Raw genomic sequence first — 19,242 nt, forward strand, 5'->3', positions numbered from 1 at the left:
GTTGGCAGGGAGAGTCTAGTTCTGGAGTTGAGCCTAAGCCCTTTTATCTGCTAGGCAGTTAATCAAACAGCAGATGCATCTTGAGAATGTGATGAAGAGAATAATTAGAGGAAGAGAGCATGACCCTGCTCCTCTCTTTGGCCCTAGGAAGGACTGGAGGCAGTGTTGTAAAGCATGTGCACGCTCTGCCTGAACTACACACCGGCTCACATCATCTTTATTAATACTGGCACTCAAAGCAACAGTGCACAAAGACTTGTTAAAAAGGTTGCTGCAAAAGCACATGCCAAATCTCAGATCCAAAAATGTCCCATGCAAGGAATAGCAGAGAATGCCCAGGCCCTGGAGAGCCGCTGTGGTGTGCCCCTGGGGGCAGAGGGATAACTACACAAGGAGAGAAGTCTCCTCAGCCAGGTTAGTTGAGGAAGCTGAAAGCAGTGTCCTGGCTTCCAGGTTAGTTCAAGTTAGTGGCAGGTGGAGTTGCCTCATTCCTAGCACCATGCATCCATCCTGCCATGCCTGGCAGTGAGGTGGAGGGCTGAAGAGCAGGAGGACCTGGCTGTCAGTGGAACTTGTACTTCCTGGCTGGTTTTAGGCTGATGTAGGTTCTCTTCATCTCCTCACTCTCAGGCTTCTTGATGTCTTTGTACCTCTCTCCTTTTGTACTCACCACCTGGTTATCAATATAGCGGATCAACTTCTTGGGAGCCTGGAGAGGAAAGATAGTAACATCAAGTGGATGGACAGCCACATTGCTAGAGAAAGGGAGGGGTCAAGCAAAAGCAGAGCTGCACTATGGGAGGTGGGTGAGTGGGTTGCTTTACCATTCTGTGGTGGGAATCTTGGCCAAAACTGGGAAGGATGCAATCTGATGGGAGGGAGTGAGAGCCATGGTAGTCAGGAAAGGTTAGAGCTAACAGTCCCTTAGCTGAGCTGATCTTCTCTCTTTGACTGACAGGTTCTATGAACGGACCTGCCTTTGGCTTGTCCTGTTGATTTTTTGGACTTGCAGCCTGTTTTTTTTTTTTAAACCTTGGGACATTCAAACTGCTGGTGAGCTGGGCCTGATTACCTCTTTGGGTGGAGCTGGCCGATGTGTTTTCTGATCCTCTGCACTATCCACCATCATGTATCTGAAACACAATAAGCATTTAGTGAACACTGTAACATTGCCTGGAGCTACTTACAGCCTATGTTCCTTCTCCCCTGGCTGGTTTGTGGCTGTGTAGTGTGTCCTACTTGCCTAGGTTGCAGCTAGGAGAACCTGATGTTCCCCTCTGGGTGAAATGGGCAAGAAGTATGTCATCCTGGTGAGAATCTAGCAGGATGCTTCTGGAGTAGCATCCTTAGCTGTACTTGAAGGGTATTGAACACTCAGGTGGTTGAGAATGCTGATAGCCACTGCAGAACTGAGCAAGGTACTGAGGTCTGGTGTGCTCTGCCATCAGGGCACCTTTGTCTCTTCTCAGTCCAAGTGATGGCAGCCAAATGAGACACAGGTGAGATTACAGGACCAATCTGTCTGCTTTTGCCCTGAATGATGGTGTTCCTTTCACACTCCTCCTACTACTTGACTGTGAAACAGGTCTGTGCTGGAAGCAACTTGATAAAAGCATCACCTCATTTCCTATGTAACTGAAACATCAGGGTCCAAGCATTTGCTTGCTGTACTGCTGAGTTGCTACTCTGAGATTTTGGTGCTGGTTTAGCACAGGTGACCATGACTTCTCCCTCAGTAGTTAGTATAGTTGCTCTTGTGTATCTTCAGCTATGGCGATCTGCTTTCTGTACCTGTGCTTGAGTGATGTTTAAAGTACAGGATGTTGCCAAAATGTCATTAAAGTGAAGTTCTCAGAAACATAACAAGAAGCTGGTGCTTTTTTGTTCCCTAGCCTGTCACTCTGAAATGAGCCTGCACAGGATATGGGCAAGGACAGGGATTACTACTTCTGCCTGGATGCTGTTTTGCCTTGCTTTATCTTTCCTAGCCCATCAACTGTTTATCCTGTCCTTGGGGAGAATGTAAACTGGAAAAGATGTAGCTGGATAGACGTGTGGAAGCTGCATGCCTGCATGAGGATACTCTTGAAAGATGAGATCTTAAAGCAGATCAATGAAACCACAGTGTGGGTTCTCCCACTGAGAATTAAATGCTTTTAGAAATGAATATAGGTAAGCTAATCTAAAGCTGCTTTCATTCCCAAGATGTCCACAGGAGGACTTCAGAGAGATTTCTTTAAATGCATTGAATTCACACCTTCAACAATTGAGATTTAATCTTCCCAGTGCTGTTGTACAGGCAGTCTCTTGAAGGTATCTTTAACCTTGTTTGGACTGTCTCCAAGAATGGAGGTATGAATGAGCTACTGTAGTTCTGCAGGTCACCATGTGTTTGTTACCTGAGTTGCAGCATGATGTTTGTGCCTTGGACCTTTAACCAGGACCTCAGCTAACAGTGCTGTGATTTACACTGTATCTACAGGAGGCTGAAACCTTGCACGCAGCCAGTGCTGTGACCCAGCCCATACAGGTAATGTGTTTCTGTGCCAGAGTTCTAAAAGAAACCAAACCTGTTCTGTTGTTTAGGTTTTGTGGGTTGTTTGTTTGTGGGGGGTTTTGTGTGTGGTTGGTTGGTTGTTTTGGTTTTTTTTCCTTCTTCCCAGCTGATGATCGTATTTGTGCTTAGATGTGTTCAGCTAATACCCACCCCTAGCTCTTTATAGACCACACTGTTCCCCAGACTGCTACCTCTTCATTTATTTGGAACAAAACAAGGGGCTCCTTGCTGCTGGGTACTTACTTCTGTAGGATGACCTGTTTTAGTTCATCATGGTTGGGTGCTCTGCGGGGCCGTGCCAGTTCCTGGGAGGAGACAAGTTGGTGTGTGAATAGTACAACAGGACATACAGCTTACCAGCTAGCTCAGTGAACCCAGCTGCTGCTGGAGTACTTCAACCCCTGGGGGAAAGGGGTGCCAGCCACAGCTGCACTGGGGTCCTGGCTTGGTTGTGGGCACAGCCTATACAACGAGAGCCAGGGGAAGGAGAGGGGCTGTTGCTCTGCATGATCCTCCTGGCTTATTATGCATAAAGTTTCTGCAGTCAAAATTTCTGCTTGTAGCAGACAGCTGTGACACCTGCATGTCCCTGAGCTCTGCCCTGCTTCTTGGCCCACTGCCACCCCGATCAGAGTACAGTACCTTCACACTTGCACCTGCTGGGCCAATTTCCACCTTCTCCTCCACAATTAACTGCACTGCCTCTTCCAAGTTCCCCAAGGCCATGGCGAGAGCCTTCTCTGCCTGGCTCACAGTACAGGCCGGGAACATCTCCAGTAGCAGCTCCACCCCATCCTTCAAGTCAGCACCTTCCTAGATGAAGCAAGAGACAGAGGTAAGTTGGGGATGCAGTGAGGAGAGTGCTACTGAAAAGGGGCTCTGGTTTTTCACGGTCAGGAAATTCAGCTCACTGAAAGCTCTCTCCTTACCATCATTACTAAATCTGATTGCTGAAACTAACGGGACTGTATCTTTGGAAAGCCAACTCTCACTCTTCAGTCTCCCCCCTTGGTATTTCAACTTGTTTTAAAGCAGGGCTCCTATAACCTGACTCATCTGTGTAGCCATGCGTAGGAGTGAGCTTTCTGGACCCTGTGGTGCAAATGCTTGACTCCTGCCCACCTTGTGAAGTTATATTTACTTTGATTAGAAAGGAATGGGCCTGCTAAATACTGACATGATGCTGTATCAGAAGGAATCACCATAGTAGCATTTGCTAGAATACTGTGGACACAGAATGATTGTACTGCAGAGCAGGAATAGATCAGTACTGGAGAAAGAGCAAGCAGGGTGTGGGGGAGGAAAGTGGGGTTGATGTGGAAGGTGCTGCAGTATCTGTGGCTGCTGTGGGATTTCTGAAGGCACTGGGACAGGCTCTCAGCTATTGCTCTGGCTTACCCTTTCCAGCCACTGAGAAGGATGAGCCAGAGCATTGGCTCATAGTCTGTCAGCACATAATTTTCTGACAGTCTTGCTTACACCTTACAATGGAGAAGATCATGGACACAAGTGACGCTGTGTCATAGCCTATGCTGTGGTTCCTTCCAGAGCTGGAAAATGCCCTCAGGTGGTGCTGGTAGCCTAGTGATGTGTGACTGTCCCCAGTGTTCCTGCTCCTCTGTGGGGTACTCATACCTGGGCCCCGGCTCCATCTGTTAGAGTGCACAGTCTTTCCCCGTTGCAGGCTCCAGCTCCAGGCTCCTGGCCCTCGGTGAGGTCTTCAGAGGGCGCTTCACTCCTGCTTTCCACAGCCTTTTGGCCAAGTTTTTCTTAAAGACACAGTGATATCTCCTGAGGAACAGTCCCACTAAGGCTAGAGCTCTGTGCTTTCTGTTGGCAAGAGACTGCCAAAGCAAATCTCTTCTTAAGTGACAAGACTTGGAAGCACTACTGTTTCTCCTGCCCTCAGCAGGGATAGCTGCAGCTCTGGTCCCACTGATCTGCAGGAAGCCAGTGCTAGCACCTGCTGGAGTGCCTGAGTTCTGCTTTTCCAGGCTGTACAGGGCACGGGCTGCTTGCAAATTCAGTTCTGCTTTTCAATTCTCAGTCCGCTAGCACTTCGGTTGTGGATACTTCTAAGAATTCCCTGGTACTTGCTCTATCTTTGAACTAAGGTGTGGTTTTGATTTTAAACTTGGGAATACACTGTGGTAGTCCCCAGGCTGCATGCAAGCCAGCATATCCTGTGATCAGCTTACTCTGATGCATCTCTTTTTTTACAGGCTCTTTTTCTCACTGTAGGAAGAACCATTTCACTTTTGTTCTGTCATAAGACTGGGATGGTGCTTTCCTTCCACACTCTGGCTACATCAGGATCCTCAAAGGGTAGGATGCAGGGGAGCAGAGCAGAGCAGTAGATTTTGTCAAGTTCAAGAAAGCAGCAAGTAAGATAAAAGACAGGACTGTCTGTTCTACATTGTGTAGCCTTCTGGCAAGACAGCAGTGATGTTGTTAGACCAACGAAACTCAGACTGGTTATGTCCTGGAAGGTTTGATATCCAGGCACTGCAACCTGTCTGTTCTTTAGTGGAAAGTACACGTGGAGTTAATTGTTACAGCAATCCAGCTGGTCTCTAAATGCTGAGGTTAGAAAGGGCCACTGTCACAGTATAGTCTTCTGCACTCCTGCACAGTGCAGGTCAGAGCGCATCACTGATTCTGCACCTGTGCCAGGGCTCATGGACGAACAGGAAGTGAGCTTTGAGGATGCTCAAAGTTTGATGTGATACATGTATTCAGCTGGATACTCTATTTGATGATGCACCTGATAAAGGCTGCCCAGTGGTAGTGCCACTTAGGCAGATAGCTATCAGAGGCAGGCAGAAATCCTTGCTTTCGAAATGAACCTGCAGCAGAATTTCAACAAGCAGCCCTGAATTGGCTATTTCTTTCTTATTACTCTGGCTTTGATCTCAATAGAGATATTTGGAGAATTGATCAAGTGTTTTTCACTCCAGTATGTCTTGGACAGTATTCCATATGACTCCAACCTCCCATCTGTTGATGTGAAAAACCTCACTGAACGTTGAAAAAAAAAACCAACAATCCCAAACCTGTCAATCAGTTCAGGCTACCTTAGGCGTTCCTAACTGTGGCAAACAAGTTTGTATTTTATTCTGTGACATTGTTCAATATCAAATATTAACACTAAAAACATGTACAGATCTTCTTTGTGCTGAAATTGTGTAACTCACCTTTGTTGCGAGCTTCACCAAGCCTTTCTGAGAGGGAGAACATCATTTCACAGACATCCCCACTGCAAGAGACAGAAGCTGTATAATTAGCATGAGGAATAAAAGCACTAACTTATCCTACTTGGCTACTATTTTATAGAAAGACAAGGCTTGATGAGAAGCCCAGTAAAATCAACTGGTATTTCAGATGGCCAAGGACCTACTTGAAAACTATATTAGGATTAGCATCTGTGTATTCAGGCAGAGTGGCTTATTCTGATGGCTCAGGTTTAGTACTAATACATCTTCAACTAATACATTTTCAGCAATTCAACAAAAGAATCAATAGTACTGAGGGGCTTGGGGCCAGGCCCCTGGTGTATGTCATGCACATACAAACCAATAACAATTACATACCTGTGGATTTCTGCAAAACCAGGGATATATGCCTCCATCATTTCCACAAAGGTGTCCATGTCAAAAGTCTCTTCAGAGGACTCTGGTGAGCCCAGCTCTTCCAGGACACCCGTGATATAAGAGAAGAAAACATCATCCATCCCACTGGAGACAAAGAGAACACAGGCAGCAGGGTCAACAGGCCTGTTTTTAACTTTCTTTCCATACCCATTTTGCCTAACCCTTGTGTCTTTCTAATACAGCAGCAGGACCTGTGTGACTGTATGAAGAAATCCCACCTGTAAAGCCAAGTAGCAGGTTGTTAGTGGCTGAGGGGGAAGCATTAGCAGATAAATAGTGCATGTGGTCCTGCTTCCTGGGCAGCACTGAATGAAAGCCCCAGCATGTGTTCCAGAGGCTGTGCCCCTGTGGGTGCTTTAGCTGTGCTAACCAAAATATTCCAATGTTTGAGACCTTGGCTGTTCTATACTGACTTGTGCTTCAGGTGAGGACATCATATTCTGTTAAGTTACACTTTCTATGGGATACACTGTTCTCTGCTTGCTGCTCTTCATGCTTGTGTCACTGCTGCCACCAGCTGCAAAACTAGCTGCTGTGTTCCAGCCTCAAGGTGGCTGTATCTCTGCATGCAAGCAGAGTTCAAAATAGGGAGATGCCTGACATAGATTATCCTGCTCAGAGAGACATTTGGGAGTGCTGTGGAATGAAGGAAATCCCATATCCTAATGGGTATTACTGGACAGGAAATTATTCATCTTGGTCATCAAAGAAATGACATTGCTAGATTGCAATGCTAAACTATAGTTATTCCAGCATTCCCATCAGAGCCTGTGCAAATTACCTACATCCTGGATCTGACCTAAAAGAGAGCAACACAAAGTACAGGAAAACTACAGAATTCAGTATAATGCACAGAGTAACAATGCAGAGTTCAAATCTGGAACAATGATACTGGAACTGCCTCTCTCAACGTACCTGAGATCTGCTGCAGGGATGTGGGACTGGATGAAGCGTGTCAGTGTGTCTTGAATGATTCTTTCAATCTCCATGTTTCTCTAAACCTTTTTCTTTTAAAAAAAGAAGGAAAAAGAACTCCATGTAACTTTAATGAAATGAAAATAACAATATCAAAGTGCAAGTATGGTATAGGTAAGTGTGTTCTTCCCATGAGAACAATTCAGAAAGCCCTCCAATGTCTTGTCATCTCTGGGTAACAGCAGGCAAAGATATCCATAAAAAGTTGCAATATGAGGATCCACTGGAAAAAGGAGCTCAATATCTTGGGCCCCTCCTGACTGTGTTGATGCTGTCAGAATGCAGCTGAACCGTACATTTAAAAAGTCTCCTCTAGGAAGCAAAGCAGATGTGTCCAGCTGCAGGACACCTTCTGAACTGGAAGACCGTGCTGTCCAGTAACGAAGAAACAGAGTGGGCTTATACACTCAGTGCACAAAGGGGTGGACCTTCCAGCTAAGAGCATAGGCAGTGATGCTTGGGCTTGACTCAGGAGTGAGTGGGAGGAAGGGTAATGTCTCCTAAAGAAAGGACATCCTAGAGCATATTTTACAGGGAAATACCAAGCAGGGCACACACAAGTAGTCTGCCAGCCAAAATATCAAAGGTCTCCAGGTCAGGCATGGACTGCCAGTGGAATCCTGCCCAAACAGGAGCCCGTTGTTGTGCTCGGTAAATGAGCCATTCTACAGTTGATGCAGCTGCAACAAGGGGCACTTGATAACCCAAAACTCAGGGGAGTTCTAAGAATCACAGAGCTCCTACAGAAGCAGTGGCAGAAGGGGGCTGCCCACAGTCCTGCTTCAGCTGTCAGTACTGAGCCTGGACTGAACAGGGTGGAAAAAACGCTGTTTCTTAACCATTCCTTCTCCTTGGGGTCTACAGAGCTGCTGGGTGGACAGATTCCTGGTATAAGCACCAAGTTCTTCCCAGGAAGGAAAACAGCCTTCCGTTCACAGAAACTGGTATGGTCATTGTCCAGAGTGTTTCCAAGGGTCATCATGCTCCCATCAGTGCAGCTCTCTCATTTCAACCACACTAGGACCTGACCAGGCCTGTTTGACATGGAACTCAGGGAACAGTCATATAGCTTACTAACAGAAAATTCTGCTGTCCCATGGGAATCAGAAAGGTTTGGCATTTCCCTAGATGAGTCTTCCAGAGTTAGCAGAATATAAACAAAACCACCCCATGACACTCAGCAAAGTTGAGAATTACATAACTCAGGACATCAAAACACCTTATGCATTATACCTTCAAATGCTATGCTGCTTCTAGTGATGACCTGCAATAGTTAAGAGGGAGATTCACTAGAAGAGCTTACCCTATGTGCTCAGGTTTGTGTGGGAGTGATTTACAATGCACAAAATGATCTATAACCCAAAGGCAGGAGAAATCACTCAAGAGCTCAGTTTTCCTGAAAAGATGTTACAGTACTTCTAAACTTCCAGTCATAACTGAAATGTGGGGTTTAAGATCACTAATTGTCACTGATTCAAATATATCTGTGAAAGTCCTTCTGCATTTCTTGTTGTTGCAATTTGGGTTCTGTTGCACAGAATCTATTTTTAAAAACATATGATGAAATGATACTCCCATTGCTCTGCTCACAGCTACAGCCTTACAGTTTTGCACTATCAGAACTCAAGACCTTCAGCTCCTGGAAATCCCTGTCACTTTTCTGACAAACTCCAGTCTTTAAACACTGGTGTTTTTTATCAAAGAGTGAGCAGTGGAACACTGTATATCATCTCATCAAGACAGGCTTAGTTTGAAATACCAGGAGTGCTTATTTGAACCACATAACATCACATGGCATATGTATTTCCTCACCTCAGGCAGAGAAAAGTGGTATTATTTCTCAAATTGTGAATGTAAAAATTACTCATTTTCTGTATTTGATACTTTGACCAGCATCTCAGTAGGGTTTCCCACCCTATTTTCAGTGTCGAGAACCCAGCAATCTCAGCAATCTCCATCCTCTTGTAGTCTCCTTCCCAACATGTTAATGTCAAATTTATTTTGTTGGTTTGGTGGTTTTTTTTGTATAAAACAAATGTAGAAATAACATTCCTCTTAAAGTACCATTTTTCTTGTTGTGTACTAAATAGCTACTTATGCTGTATTGAAGAAAAGTTGGTATGAATCTGTCTTCCTCAAAAAATAAAAAAAGGGTGAAAATGTGAACTGTTTGCATATAGCTAGATTGTTTTGGAAGGCTCTTTCAACTCCAACTTCAGTAATCACTCTCAAATGGTCAATGTGATGGAATTGGAATGACTGTGAGTCTTGGACTTTTTACTAACAAGACAGACATGAGCAATTTAGAAGAATGTTTCTGAGCTGAGGAACTGCCATTTGGATGTATATCAACTTTTATGGGATCATAAATTTGCCTACCGATGTCTAGAGGTTTCTGCAAGAGGAAGGAGGTGGGTGTTGTATCCTCGGGTATTTCTCAGAACAGGTTAGAGCAAGTTCAGGTAAATCTCATCTGGAAGGTTCATTTAGCTCAAATGTCAGTGATTATTATTATGTGAGTAATGGGACAGGGGTGGTTCACTGAGCTATCTCTGAATTCTTTTTTTCCTCAAAAAGCACAGAGCATGTCTTATGCTGCTTGGTGTGTCTATGCTTGGGGAAGTGCACTTCTCTGGGGTATAAGGCCCTCTCAGTGCAGCCTGTGATGTACAGGCTCAGAGGAAACTTCTCAAAACACATGTGCAGGACAGAGAATGAGCTGTGGCTATACTCCACTCAACTACTTAACACAAACTCTGCTGGCTTAAAAAAAAAAAATTTCCAGGCTAAATGACACTTTATAGACAATTTCAGTGCTTCTATTTTTTGTTTTTCCTGCTAAATAAGTCCCTGAAATGGCTTTGACAGTGTGGTTGCTATGGGAAAGCAGGCTGAGGTCACTGTGTGTGTTAACATAATTAACTGCTTAATGCTCTAAAATTAATATAAGACTTGTTTATGGCTTAGTCCCAGTAAACTACAGTGCTAGAAGATAGTAATGCCAGTGGCCAGACTCTGCCCTCCCCTCCAGATCGACACTGGAAAGCAGCACTTGGATACTCTGCTGACACAGGGCCCTTACCTGAGCAGATGCGTCACCTGTGCGAGGCCTTCGGCTCACGGCCGGTGTTCATGAAGCCACTTCAGTGCCTGCAGAGGAGTCGACAGTCCATCCTATGACTGCCAGGCCCAAACCGTGAATGAGGGAACCCCTTTATGGGAAAGGAAAGCTGAATTAGCTGAAGCAGGAGCACGAGAGAATCATTCTGTATACTGGTGTCTTTATGCTTTATGTCACTTGTGACCATTTCCCCTAACACAGACGGTACAGCTTTATTCTTTGGCATAAAATGGATTCTGTGGAAGGATAACGTGGCTGTGAGAACGGTATACCTGTCAAACTACAAATTCACTGCGATGTCGCGATGTTTTTCAACATCCATCCAAATTCATGTAGCAAGGCCAGCAGAGGTCCCTGCCACCGGTGGCCTCATCGGCGTGGCCAGGCAGAAGTTGTGTCTCGAGGCTTTAAGGAGACAGCCCGGAGACAGACCGGTGTTCCTGCTGTGCAGGTCGCCACGGCCGGAGCCCCAAGCGGGAGCGGCAACGCGGGCCTGGCGCCTTTCTCTGCGCTCGGGCTGCTCCCCGCCAGTGGCGGGCCAGGATTCCCCCGCCGGGGCTTGACAGCGAGGCCGCAGAGTGCCCGAAACACGCACGGCCCGGCTCCCCCCGCCGTGCCGCCCGCACTGGGGGTCGATCCCCGCACCGCAGAGGCTGCGCGTTACCCCGCCCGGCCCCCTAGCCCGTCTCCCGCCCGCCGCGATGCGGACCGTGGATGAGAGCCCCACTCCCGAGTTCCGCGGGCTCCCCGGCGCCGTGTCCCCTGTCCCGTATCCCGTGTCCCCTGTCCCGTATCCCGTATCCCCTGTCCCGTGTCCCCGCGGGCGGGGCGGTAACGGGCGCGCGCCGCCACCGCCGGGGGGTTAGCGGTCACCTGATGGCCCGCGCGCGCCCGCCGCGCCGTCCTACCTCCGCGCGGGGCCCGCGCGGCGCGCGCGAACGCGTCACGTGGCCGCGCCCGCCGCCAGCAGCCGAGGCGCGCGCGGCCCGGCAGGGCAGGGCAGGGCAGGGCGGCTGCGCGCTGCCGCTCCCGCGCCGCCATCTTTCCTGTGGGCAGCGGCGCGGCAGCGGCCCGCCCCGGCAGGGCTGGGTCACCCCGGGAAAGGCACCCGGGAGCTCTCCCTGCCAAGTGCGAGACACGCGTTCCCTGCTAAAATAGCTCTCAAGTGCTTTATTCAAATGCCTGGCTGCCCAGCTCTTCGGTCACCCGCAGCTCTGTCACGGGGTGCTCTCCAAGCTGCCGCCCGCTTGCAGTCTCCTGGCTGAGGAGCCGCCCCGCTACACCCAGCCAGCCGAGCTGCTGTGCAGTCTGGGGGATTGCTGTGTGCCTGGAGCAGGCTCAGGCCCTTCAAGAATCACGGAATCAATTGGGTCGGAAAAGACCTCTTACATCACTGTGTCCAACATGTGACTGCGCAGCAACCTGAGAAGGCAGCAGGGCGGGATAGGGAGGAGGAGCGGGGGGACAGGAGCAGGGCGGGATGGGGACAGGAGGAGAGCGGGATGGGGACAGGAGCAGGGCGGGATGGGGACAGGAGGAGAGCGGGATGGGGACAGGAGCAGGGCGGGATGGGGACAGGAGCAGGGCGGGATGGGGACAGGAGCAGGGCGGGATGGGGACAGGAGCAGGGCGGGATGGGGACAGGAGGAGAGTGGGATGGGGACAGGAGCAGGGCGGGATGGGGACAGGAGCAGAGCGGGATGGGGACAGGAGCAGAGCAGGACAGGGATAGGAGTGCAGCTCTTTCCCTGCTCGCTGGCTGCACTCGCCCGTCCCCAGTCAGCTGAGCTGCTCGCTGCTTTGCCTGGTTGACAACGCACCTTTGGAGAACTAACTCTGTTATGCCAGGTGCTTCTTCAGAAAAATCCTAAAGCAGCAACGCATAGTTGTTCTCCGACTCATGCTCCTCAGTCATGTGTTACTAAATACTAAGCGAATGAGCCTGATTCTGCCTTTGGCAATACACAAAATAATAATAATAAAAAAAAAAATTCCAGAGTAATGGGTAGGGAACATCACACTCACTCCAGTGTTACTATGAGAAGAGTCTGTTTCCGTTGTTTATTTCTCTTAAAATGTCCACCCATTCCTTCATTGACACTGTATGAACATACGTCATTGTAGGAATATCCACTGCCTTTCTTTCTTTCTGCTTTTGACTGATTTTAGCTGCACTTATCCATACATTAACCAGAAGTAATCAACTCTGCTGCATTATCTTTCCTTTGATCTGTGTTTTTGCTTTAGTTTGATAAACAGTTCGAAATCCTGTACCAAGCCTGCTATTTCTAGCTTTCAAATTACGTGACCCATTGTGTAAAGAACATGCTGAGAATGCAGCTGCTTCTGGTACAGGCTTCATCACAGTGAAGTGGAAGGAGAGTTTTTGAAGAAAAAGAAGTAGCACATGTAAAGCCCTGTCCTGGGGTGATTTCATGATGTTGAATTATATTCCCATTCATCTGTTTAGCACAGAAATAAGATTTGTGCCTTTAAAACTGGTTCCAAGAGCAAAGGGGGAAGAAGAAGCGCGCAATTTGTTTGCGGGAACTGCACTTTCTCCCCCACATTCTTTCTCAGGGACTGTGTTGTCTGCAGTACAGACAGCAGGAGAGAGCTCTCCTTTGCTTTTAGTTAATTTTTTTTTTAGCTAGCTGAGGCAGAGAAGTTCCCCAGACTGTGGCTTTTCTTTTTCTTGGAACTGACCAGCCTTGCTTTGGACCAAAAACCCAGAAAAACACCAGGGGCTCACACCTGTGGCCCACTAGGGCCCAGGACATTGCATTCCAGCACAGGAGGGACTGATAAGAGACTGAGCAAGCTGAGCTACACCCCACAAAAAGAACTCTCTCTGAATTTGCCATCTCTTCGGAACAATGAGAGATTCCACTGTTTAATATTATTCATTTTTTCATGTTTGTAAGTACTTTGATTGTTAAATAAACAGTTTTTCCACTTATCTTCGAGAAACCTTTCCTGAACTGGTGAAGGGGAGAGGCTGCTTGAATTTTCTTTCTAGAGGAACGCCATTTGAAAGTTGCCTCCCAAACCTGCCCTCAACCAGAACAAGCCCCTACAAATTAACAATTTTTAAAGCTATGACAAACAATTGCAGTTACCTTGTTTGACCTAACTTCCCTCATCAATTCTTAACTGAATTAGAACAGACATTCCTAAACTACTTTGTGTTAAGTGGTTCTACTAGCTTTTTCCAGGTAGTTCATGGCATCCTATTCATCAGCAGAAATTAAGGGTTTGATTAGCTTCAGTCTGATTTGAAGTTTCCTTGGCTTGCTTGTAAACCTTGAGGCCCATAAGAAATTTTTGAGAGTTCTTACATACTGTCAGTTCAGACAATTTTTAAATTCTTACAAATCCTATGATTTTTGTATCACAAATTTCAGAGCAACAGACTGGACCTCTGTTTGTTGTTTTTTTCTACTACTAAGACTTTGAAGGTGACTGTCATCCAGGATGATGGTTGGAGGAGGAAGCCACACTGGACTTTGAAGCAGAGGTCTGAGAAAATCTGAGTTACAATACCACTGAACTTCTCCTATTTAAGCTATTTAAACTTCTTAGTTTTGTACATTGAGTACACTAGGAAATAGTTTTAGTGTACTTTGTTGCAATTTGATATTTCACCTTCCCATCTCACTCTAAACCAAACTGATGTAAGAGAGTGGGATTTTTTTTTTAATTACAGTAGTGGAAGAGGACTAGTCTTGTAGTAGTGGTAATAGATACCAGAAAAAATATGGCATATAATAGCTCTCCAATTTTAAGTTAAATTCAGAGAGGTTTGACCTAAAGCTCAACAAAACCTCCACAGGGATTCCCTATACAAACACACAAAATACACTGTTCATTGAAAGTCCAGGCAGAAAGAAACAACAGCACAGGAAATTGTTCTTGGAGAACCCTTCTACTTGTCAGTCACAGGCTGTTGCGAACCAGAAAGGTTAACACACCGTCTAATTATTTGATAGGATTCATATTCCTTCACAAATGTGATGAATAATGCAAGTGTGTTGAATCAAGCCAGAGGAAAATTGTTCCTTCTCCAGCCTTTTATTAACTCCCTGTGGTATAATGTACTTGAAATCATAGAATAGTTTGGGTTAGAAAGGACCTTAAAGATCAGCTCCCCACTATGGTCAGGGATGCCACCCAAAATTAATTTGTTCTGTGACATTTTAACATGTGGGTGAATGATTCTTGTATGTGAGAAATTTTACTTTTATACGTGCTTCTCTTTATATTTGACTTGAAATTAGAGAACAAAAAAGTACCCCTTCCAGCTGGTTTTGCCACTTGCTTAGAGCAGACTTAGTGTTTCCTAAAATGGATATTATGCTGGTTTTGTATACTCTAGCTTTAAAAGGCTCTGGTGATGGGGCTTCATCTCAAACAAGGCACACTTTACTGGGATGTGTTTCCTGATATTTAGCCTTTATTTTCCATCGGTTTTAGTTAATCTTGTCACACGTTCATATGTATCCTTGAGACTGCTTAAAATACTTCCCTGTTGCTAGCTGTAGAATATCAGTATACAGCTTTAAGTTTTGTCCGGTGCTTTTATTTTTACTAACCCAAACTGCATTTTAATTGTGATTTATCATCAGTCCTCTACAGACCCTCATTTTTTGCAATTTAGAGAAAGGGTATAAGGGTATCTTTGAGAAGAGAGTCCTTTTATTTCCTTCTCTTTTTTTTTTTTTTTAGTTTTAAGTACCAATAGGTACTCAAACTCAGAGCTCTGAGAAAAAAAAATAAACAACTTCTGAACATCCCTTTGAAAGGGCCCACGGCTGGCACATTTTGTGCTGCAGCCAGGGGAGGTTGCAGGTTTGCAGCGCCGGTTTCCCGGGAGTTCAGGGGAGCTCGGCTTTGCAGGGCAGCCAGCGGGACGGGGCCCTGGCGCTCTCTGCCGGGAGCGCCGTGGAACGTCAGGAGCTTTTTAAAAAAGAAAATTTTTTTTTTTTTTTTTGTGACAGCGAAATGAGCAATTTGTCGAAAAATAAACAGCAAAGTATGTGCATAATAAGTAAATAAATGATTTGTCATCTTTCTGTCAGGGCACTCATTGTGCTTTGCATTTGCCTTACAGTTTAATGTACAGTAGCCTGGAGCGAAGAGTGGTGACAGGTATTTCCAAAAGTCTCAGTGTCAGTCTGTGGCAGAGCCAGAAAAAGGAATCAGGAATTTATGTTCACTGACTCATCCAGTTAGAAGTGTGCTACTGATAGGCATTTTTGAGGATGTGAAAAAATAAAATAATCAGTGAACTATGGGGTGTTTTCAGTCTCTGATTATAATGCATTGAGCAAAGGTAGTCTGTAACAGCCTGGGATGTCTGGACCTGCTCCAATTTGGCCAGCTCTAAAGGAGGAATAAGAAGATGATACTGAGGAGCACTGAAGGGGCTTTTCATCTGCAAAAGGCTACTGATGTTCTTATGGTGATGTAACTCTGAAGTTGGTGGTATTATAGGAAATAACTTTCCAGCAGACAGTGTCAGATGGTCTAACAGCTGGGAGGAGCTTTTATGCTACCAAGTATTTGGACCTGCTGTCCTGGTGCAGATCTTGTAAGCTCTGTGTGCTCTATGTTGGGCAGCTCTTTCCAGCTTCTTGTAGGTGCTGCTAGTAGGGTTCCATAGTAGGCTGGGTCTTAGTCATTGTGTAAAGGCCTCACAATGCTCACATCTTGTTTTGGCAAGTGTGATAAAGGGCTTTCTCAGTACTTATCTCTAGCCTTGATCAGCAGTGTGCTCCCAAAGGATGTGTCGTTCTGAAGAAAATGACATTTGCAGCATCAATACTGCTGTGATTTCTTGCATTTTGCCTGTGAATGCAGGCCCTGCTGCCAAGAGGAACTTTCTCACCCATAATACTTCTTAGCCATGTGCCAAAGTAGATATTGGACAGTTTGCCAGGTTAAGGCCAAATTGTTTGAAATTTAATTTATTGGAAGCTTGTTAGTTTGTCATGCATATTATCGACAGAAGTATTGACAGGGTCTGTTCTTCTGTTGCATTCATATGTGAAAGTAATTTTTGTCTTCTATTTTTTGTAGCAGCTAATTCAGCCAGAATTCAAGTGTGAAGGCTTTTCCTAATTTAGAGGAATTTTAAGAACTGGAAAATTATGCTACGTAACTAGCTATATTTGAACACGTCTCTGAATTTACATAGTAAATGCCTGACATTTGCAGTTAGCAGAACTAAAATATGGAGAGGATCAGAACACTATTTAAGCATGCTGTCTTACTGTTATCTCTAATTTCTTTTATTCAGATGTGTTTCTTTTGTTCAGATGTAATGGGAAAAAAAAATCTAACTATTTCAGTACTGGATAAAGCTCAAGACATGGTCTTTGATCCTCACCTCCCTCTGTCTTTAGGTATTATCCTCATTTCACAGATGGACAAAGTAAGGCAAGCAACATGTGACCTTTTTTTTCTTAAAGCACTTGCAGATCTGCTACTGAAAAACATATGAAAAAGCTTCACACTTCTTATACAATTATGTAGCTTTTCTTTAACATATCCAGCTACTTCATCTCAGGCAAACTGAAAAAAAGGAAACATATTCAGCTGGGATAATGTACCTGCCTGCAGAGCATTTTGATTAAATTATACTCCATACAATTATACTTGAGTAGGTCATGTGGTAAAAATAATAATAACAATAATAATAATAAATAGGATGCTGCCTTCAGAAGTTCCCTCAAAAGCTCCAGGTAATTTGTGTTTTTTAAAATTCTGATAGCTGCTATTTCTGATATATGGAAAATACTCCCTGGAAGTGCATTTGTTTCCTTGTCCTCTTTTGATACCCTGCTGTTGGCGAGTTCTGCATTTTAGTTTTGACTGGCGCATAAAAGAAGAAGAAAGAAGAGTTTGAAAAATTCGGGTTAGAAGATAAATTTGTTGTGAGCAGCAATGAACAACCAGTGCAGTCAGTGCCTGAGAGCAGGCATGGCCTTTGAAGAAAGGCTTAGTAATTACAAGTAGATTTCTATAGGTACGTTTTTGTAAAACCACTGTACCTAGTGTGCTGTGGAGGGCGAATGCTGTTAAATAGAACTCGCCGTGTTCTAGCTGGGCCGCTTCATGCAGCACAGTCTGGATAACCAGAAAGATAAGTTTATTCCCTTTCTTTTACTCTACTCCTGACCGCTTCCCGTGGCATCCAGTGGCGCTGCAGTGTGTGAGAGAAGCGCCCCCGTTTCGTTTGGGGCAGCTCAGTGGTTTCTGTCCCCGGCCAAGGCCTGGCCCCGGGCGCTCGGAGCCGGCCCGCGGGCCGCGGGAGAGGAGCGCTGCGGCAGCCCAGCGCTAGATGCCGCTCGGAGGCCGCAGGAGCAGCTCGGCAGAATCCCGGCACAGAAGGCTGCGAGCGAGGGCTCTCGGAAAGCCCCATGTGGGAGGGAGACGGGCCGAGCTCCTTGCATACCCCTCCGATGACGCCCGGAGAACAAACAGCGGAAAGGTGAAGCAGGGGCCAGCGGTGCTGCCTTTGGGCCCCACGTGAGTCAGGGCCAGCAGCAGGTGCTTCGGACGGGAACTAAAGCTCCATCCAGAGCTAGCAAATAATCTCCCGACTTCAATGGCTTTGTGCACAGGTGTCCCCACTGGTGACCTATTAGCCAGATGGGCTCCAAAGGAAGGAGGAAGAGCAAGGTGAAAGGGCAGTTATAGCTCACTGGATGGGGTTTCATGAGAGTTTAAGGATGACCTGAAGACCCGTGGCTCTTACCGTGTTTCTGCTGGTACAGTTGCCCTACAGGTAGGTCTTTAAAAGTCTGTGATCAATAGAAATACAGTTAACAACCTCCTCCTTCACCATTCCCATACACATCCTAAACATTGCAGCATTGTGCTGAGAACCAGGCATCACCACTGGCTATAATCTGACTAAACTAATAATGGGCATGAGTCACAAACCTCAGCGTGGGTATTGTGCGGCTCAGAAAATGCAGGAGTGTCTGAAAAAAAGTTTGGCTTGTTGTCAGGATAAAGGCTAGTTGTGCAATTTGGATTCAGATCAAGGCTAAAATGTGGAATGAAGTTTTGATGGGGCAGCATCTTTTCTGGGAAGTGAGTCCGCTTTACTGAACGACTTGGAACGCTTTCTGTGAGTGACGCATGCTATGCATCTTCTGAAAAGCACTGCCTGTTCATGCAATGTAACACTAGCAACACAAACACTTGGAAGAACTGAAGAAAACTACTAAAAGGGTGAAGTGAAAGCAGAGAAAATAGAGAAAATCTATTTCCTTTTATGTGGAGGGATTTACCAAAGCAACGTCATAGTTTTGAGTGAACTGTGTGGCTTGTAGTCCTCAGGCTTAAGGATGAATACATGTCAATCTGGAGGAAACAGGAAGGGATGAATCCTGGTAAAAATCCTAGTCACTGATGCGTATTATTTCTCTTCAATTACTTGATATTCCTACATAATCAGGAATAGTGTGCAATGCATTGCTAAGTGAGTTATGTTAGTCTCAAATAGCAGGCTTATAGAGAAAATAAGATTTTCACTGCTATTAGCTACAACAGTTTTTTAGGGAAATGGTAGAGGTACATGTCTCAGAGGTGGTTTTTTTTTGAGTGCTAGCTTCCTAAGAATGCTAGCATTGCTTTTGTGGCCTGTACTCTGCTGCAAGGCTCCCATGTGAACTGTGATTGGATCCAACCCTGTTGTGGTAGAGATGTGCATGAGTTTGACCTTTACAGAGTTAAGTACTCAACTGCTCTTGGCAAAGTGGAAGTATAATGCATTGTCTAGCTGTTTCATTCTCTGCATCAGTTGGTATATACAAAGAATTAACAGATATATACTGTATCAGATTTTATGTGAGCTCAAATGGTAGAGGATTATATTTTTAGTGTTCAAGTTCCTGTACTTGCTCTTTGCTGTCCAGTTTAGACATCTG

At 45.7% G+C, this 19,242-nt stretch overlaps 1 protein-coding gene across 3 annotated transcripts; it reads right to left on the bottom strand.

Moving 5' to 3' along the window:
* Positions 1-195: 195 nt before the first annotated feature.
* CUEDC2 (CUE domain containing 2) lies at positions 196-11,308 on the bottom strand. Of its 3 annotated transcripts, none has more exons than XM_058841763.1 (10): positions 11,177-11,308; positions 10,282-10,394; positions 7,123-7,214; positions 6,148-6,291; positions 5,752-5,813; positions 4,193-4,326; positions 3,200-3,370; positions 2,801-2,862; positions 1,073-1,133; positions 196-709 (listed from the first exon to the last, which is right to left on the bottom strand). In XM_058841763.1, the coding sequence occupies exons 3-10, from the start codon at positions 7,194-7,196 to the stop codon at positions 563-565; spliced, it is 855 nt and encodes a 284-aa protein (XP_058697746.1). In that variant the 5' UTR covers positions 7,197-7,214; positions 10,282-10,394; positions 11,177-11,308; the 3' UTR covers positions 196-562. The 3 variants fall into 3 exon arrangements, with proteins under 3 accessions (XP_058697746.1, XP_058697748.1, XP_058697747.1); XM_058841765.1 differs by having other exon boundaries at positions 10,265-10,394; XM_058841764.1 differs by lacking the exon at positions 11,177-11,308 and adding an exon at positions 10,576-10,716.
* Between the last annotated feature and the right edge of the window lie 7,934 nt (positions 11,309-19,242).

This window comes from Poecile atricapillus, chromosome 6 (genome assembly GCF_030490865.1).
Source record: "Poecile atricapillus isolate bPoeAtr1 chromosome 6, bPoeAtr1.hap1, whole genome shotgun sequence".
NCBI lineage: Eukaryota > Metazoa > Chordata > Aves > Passeriformes > Paridae > Poecile > Poecile atricapillus.

Bases quoted from the DNA above. Each gene is read 5' to 3' on its own strand.
- CUEDC2 (XM_058841763.1), bottom strand. From the start codon at position 7,196: ATGGAGATTGAAAGAATCATTCAAGACACACTGACACGCTTCATCCAG. The intron at 3,371-4,192 runs GTATGAGTACCC...TGCTTCATCTAG, and splicing joins CAGATGGAGCCGGGGCCCAG to GAAGGTGCTGACTTGAAGGA. The intron at 1,134-2,800 runs GTAAGTACCCAG...ATTGTGTTTCAG, and splicing joins AAACAGGTCATCCTACAGAA to ATACATGATGGTGGATAGTG.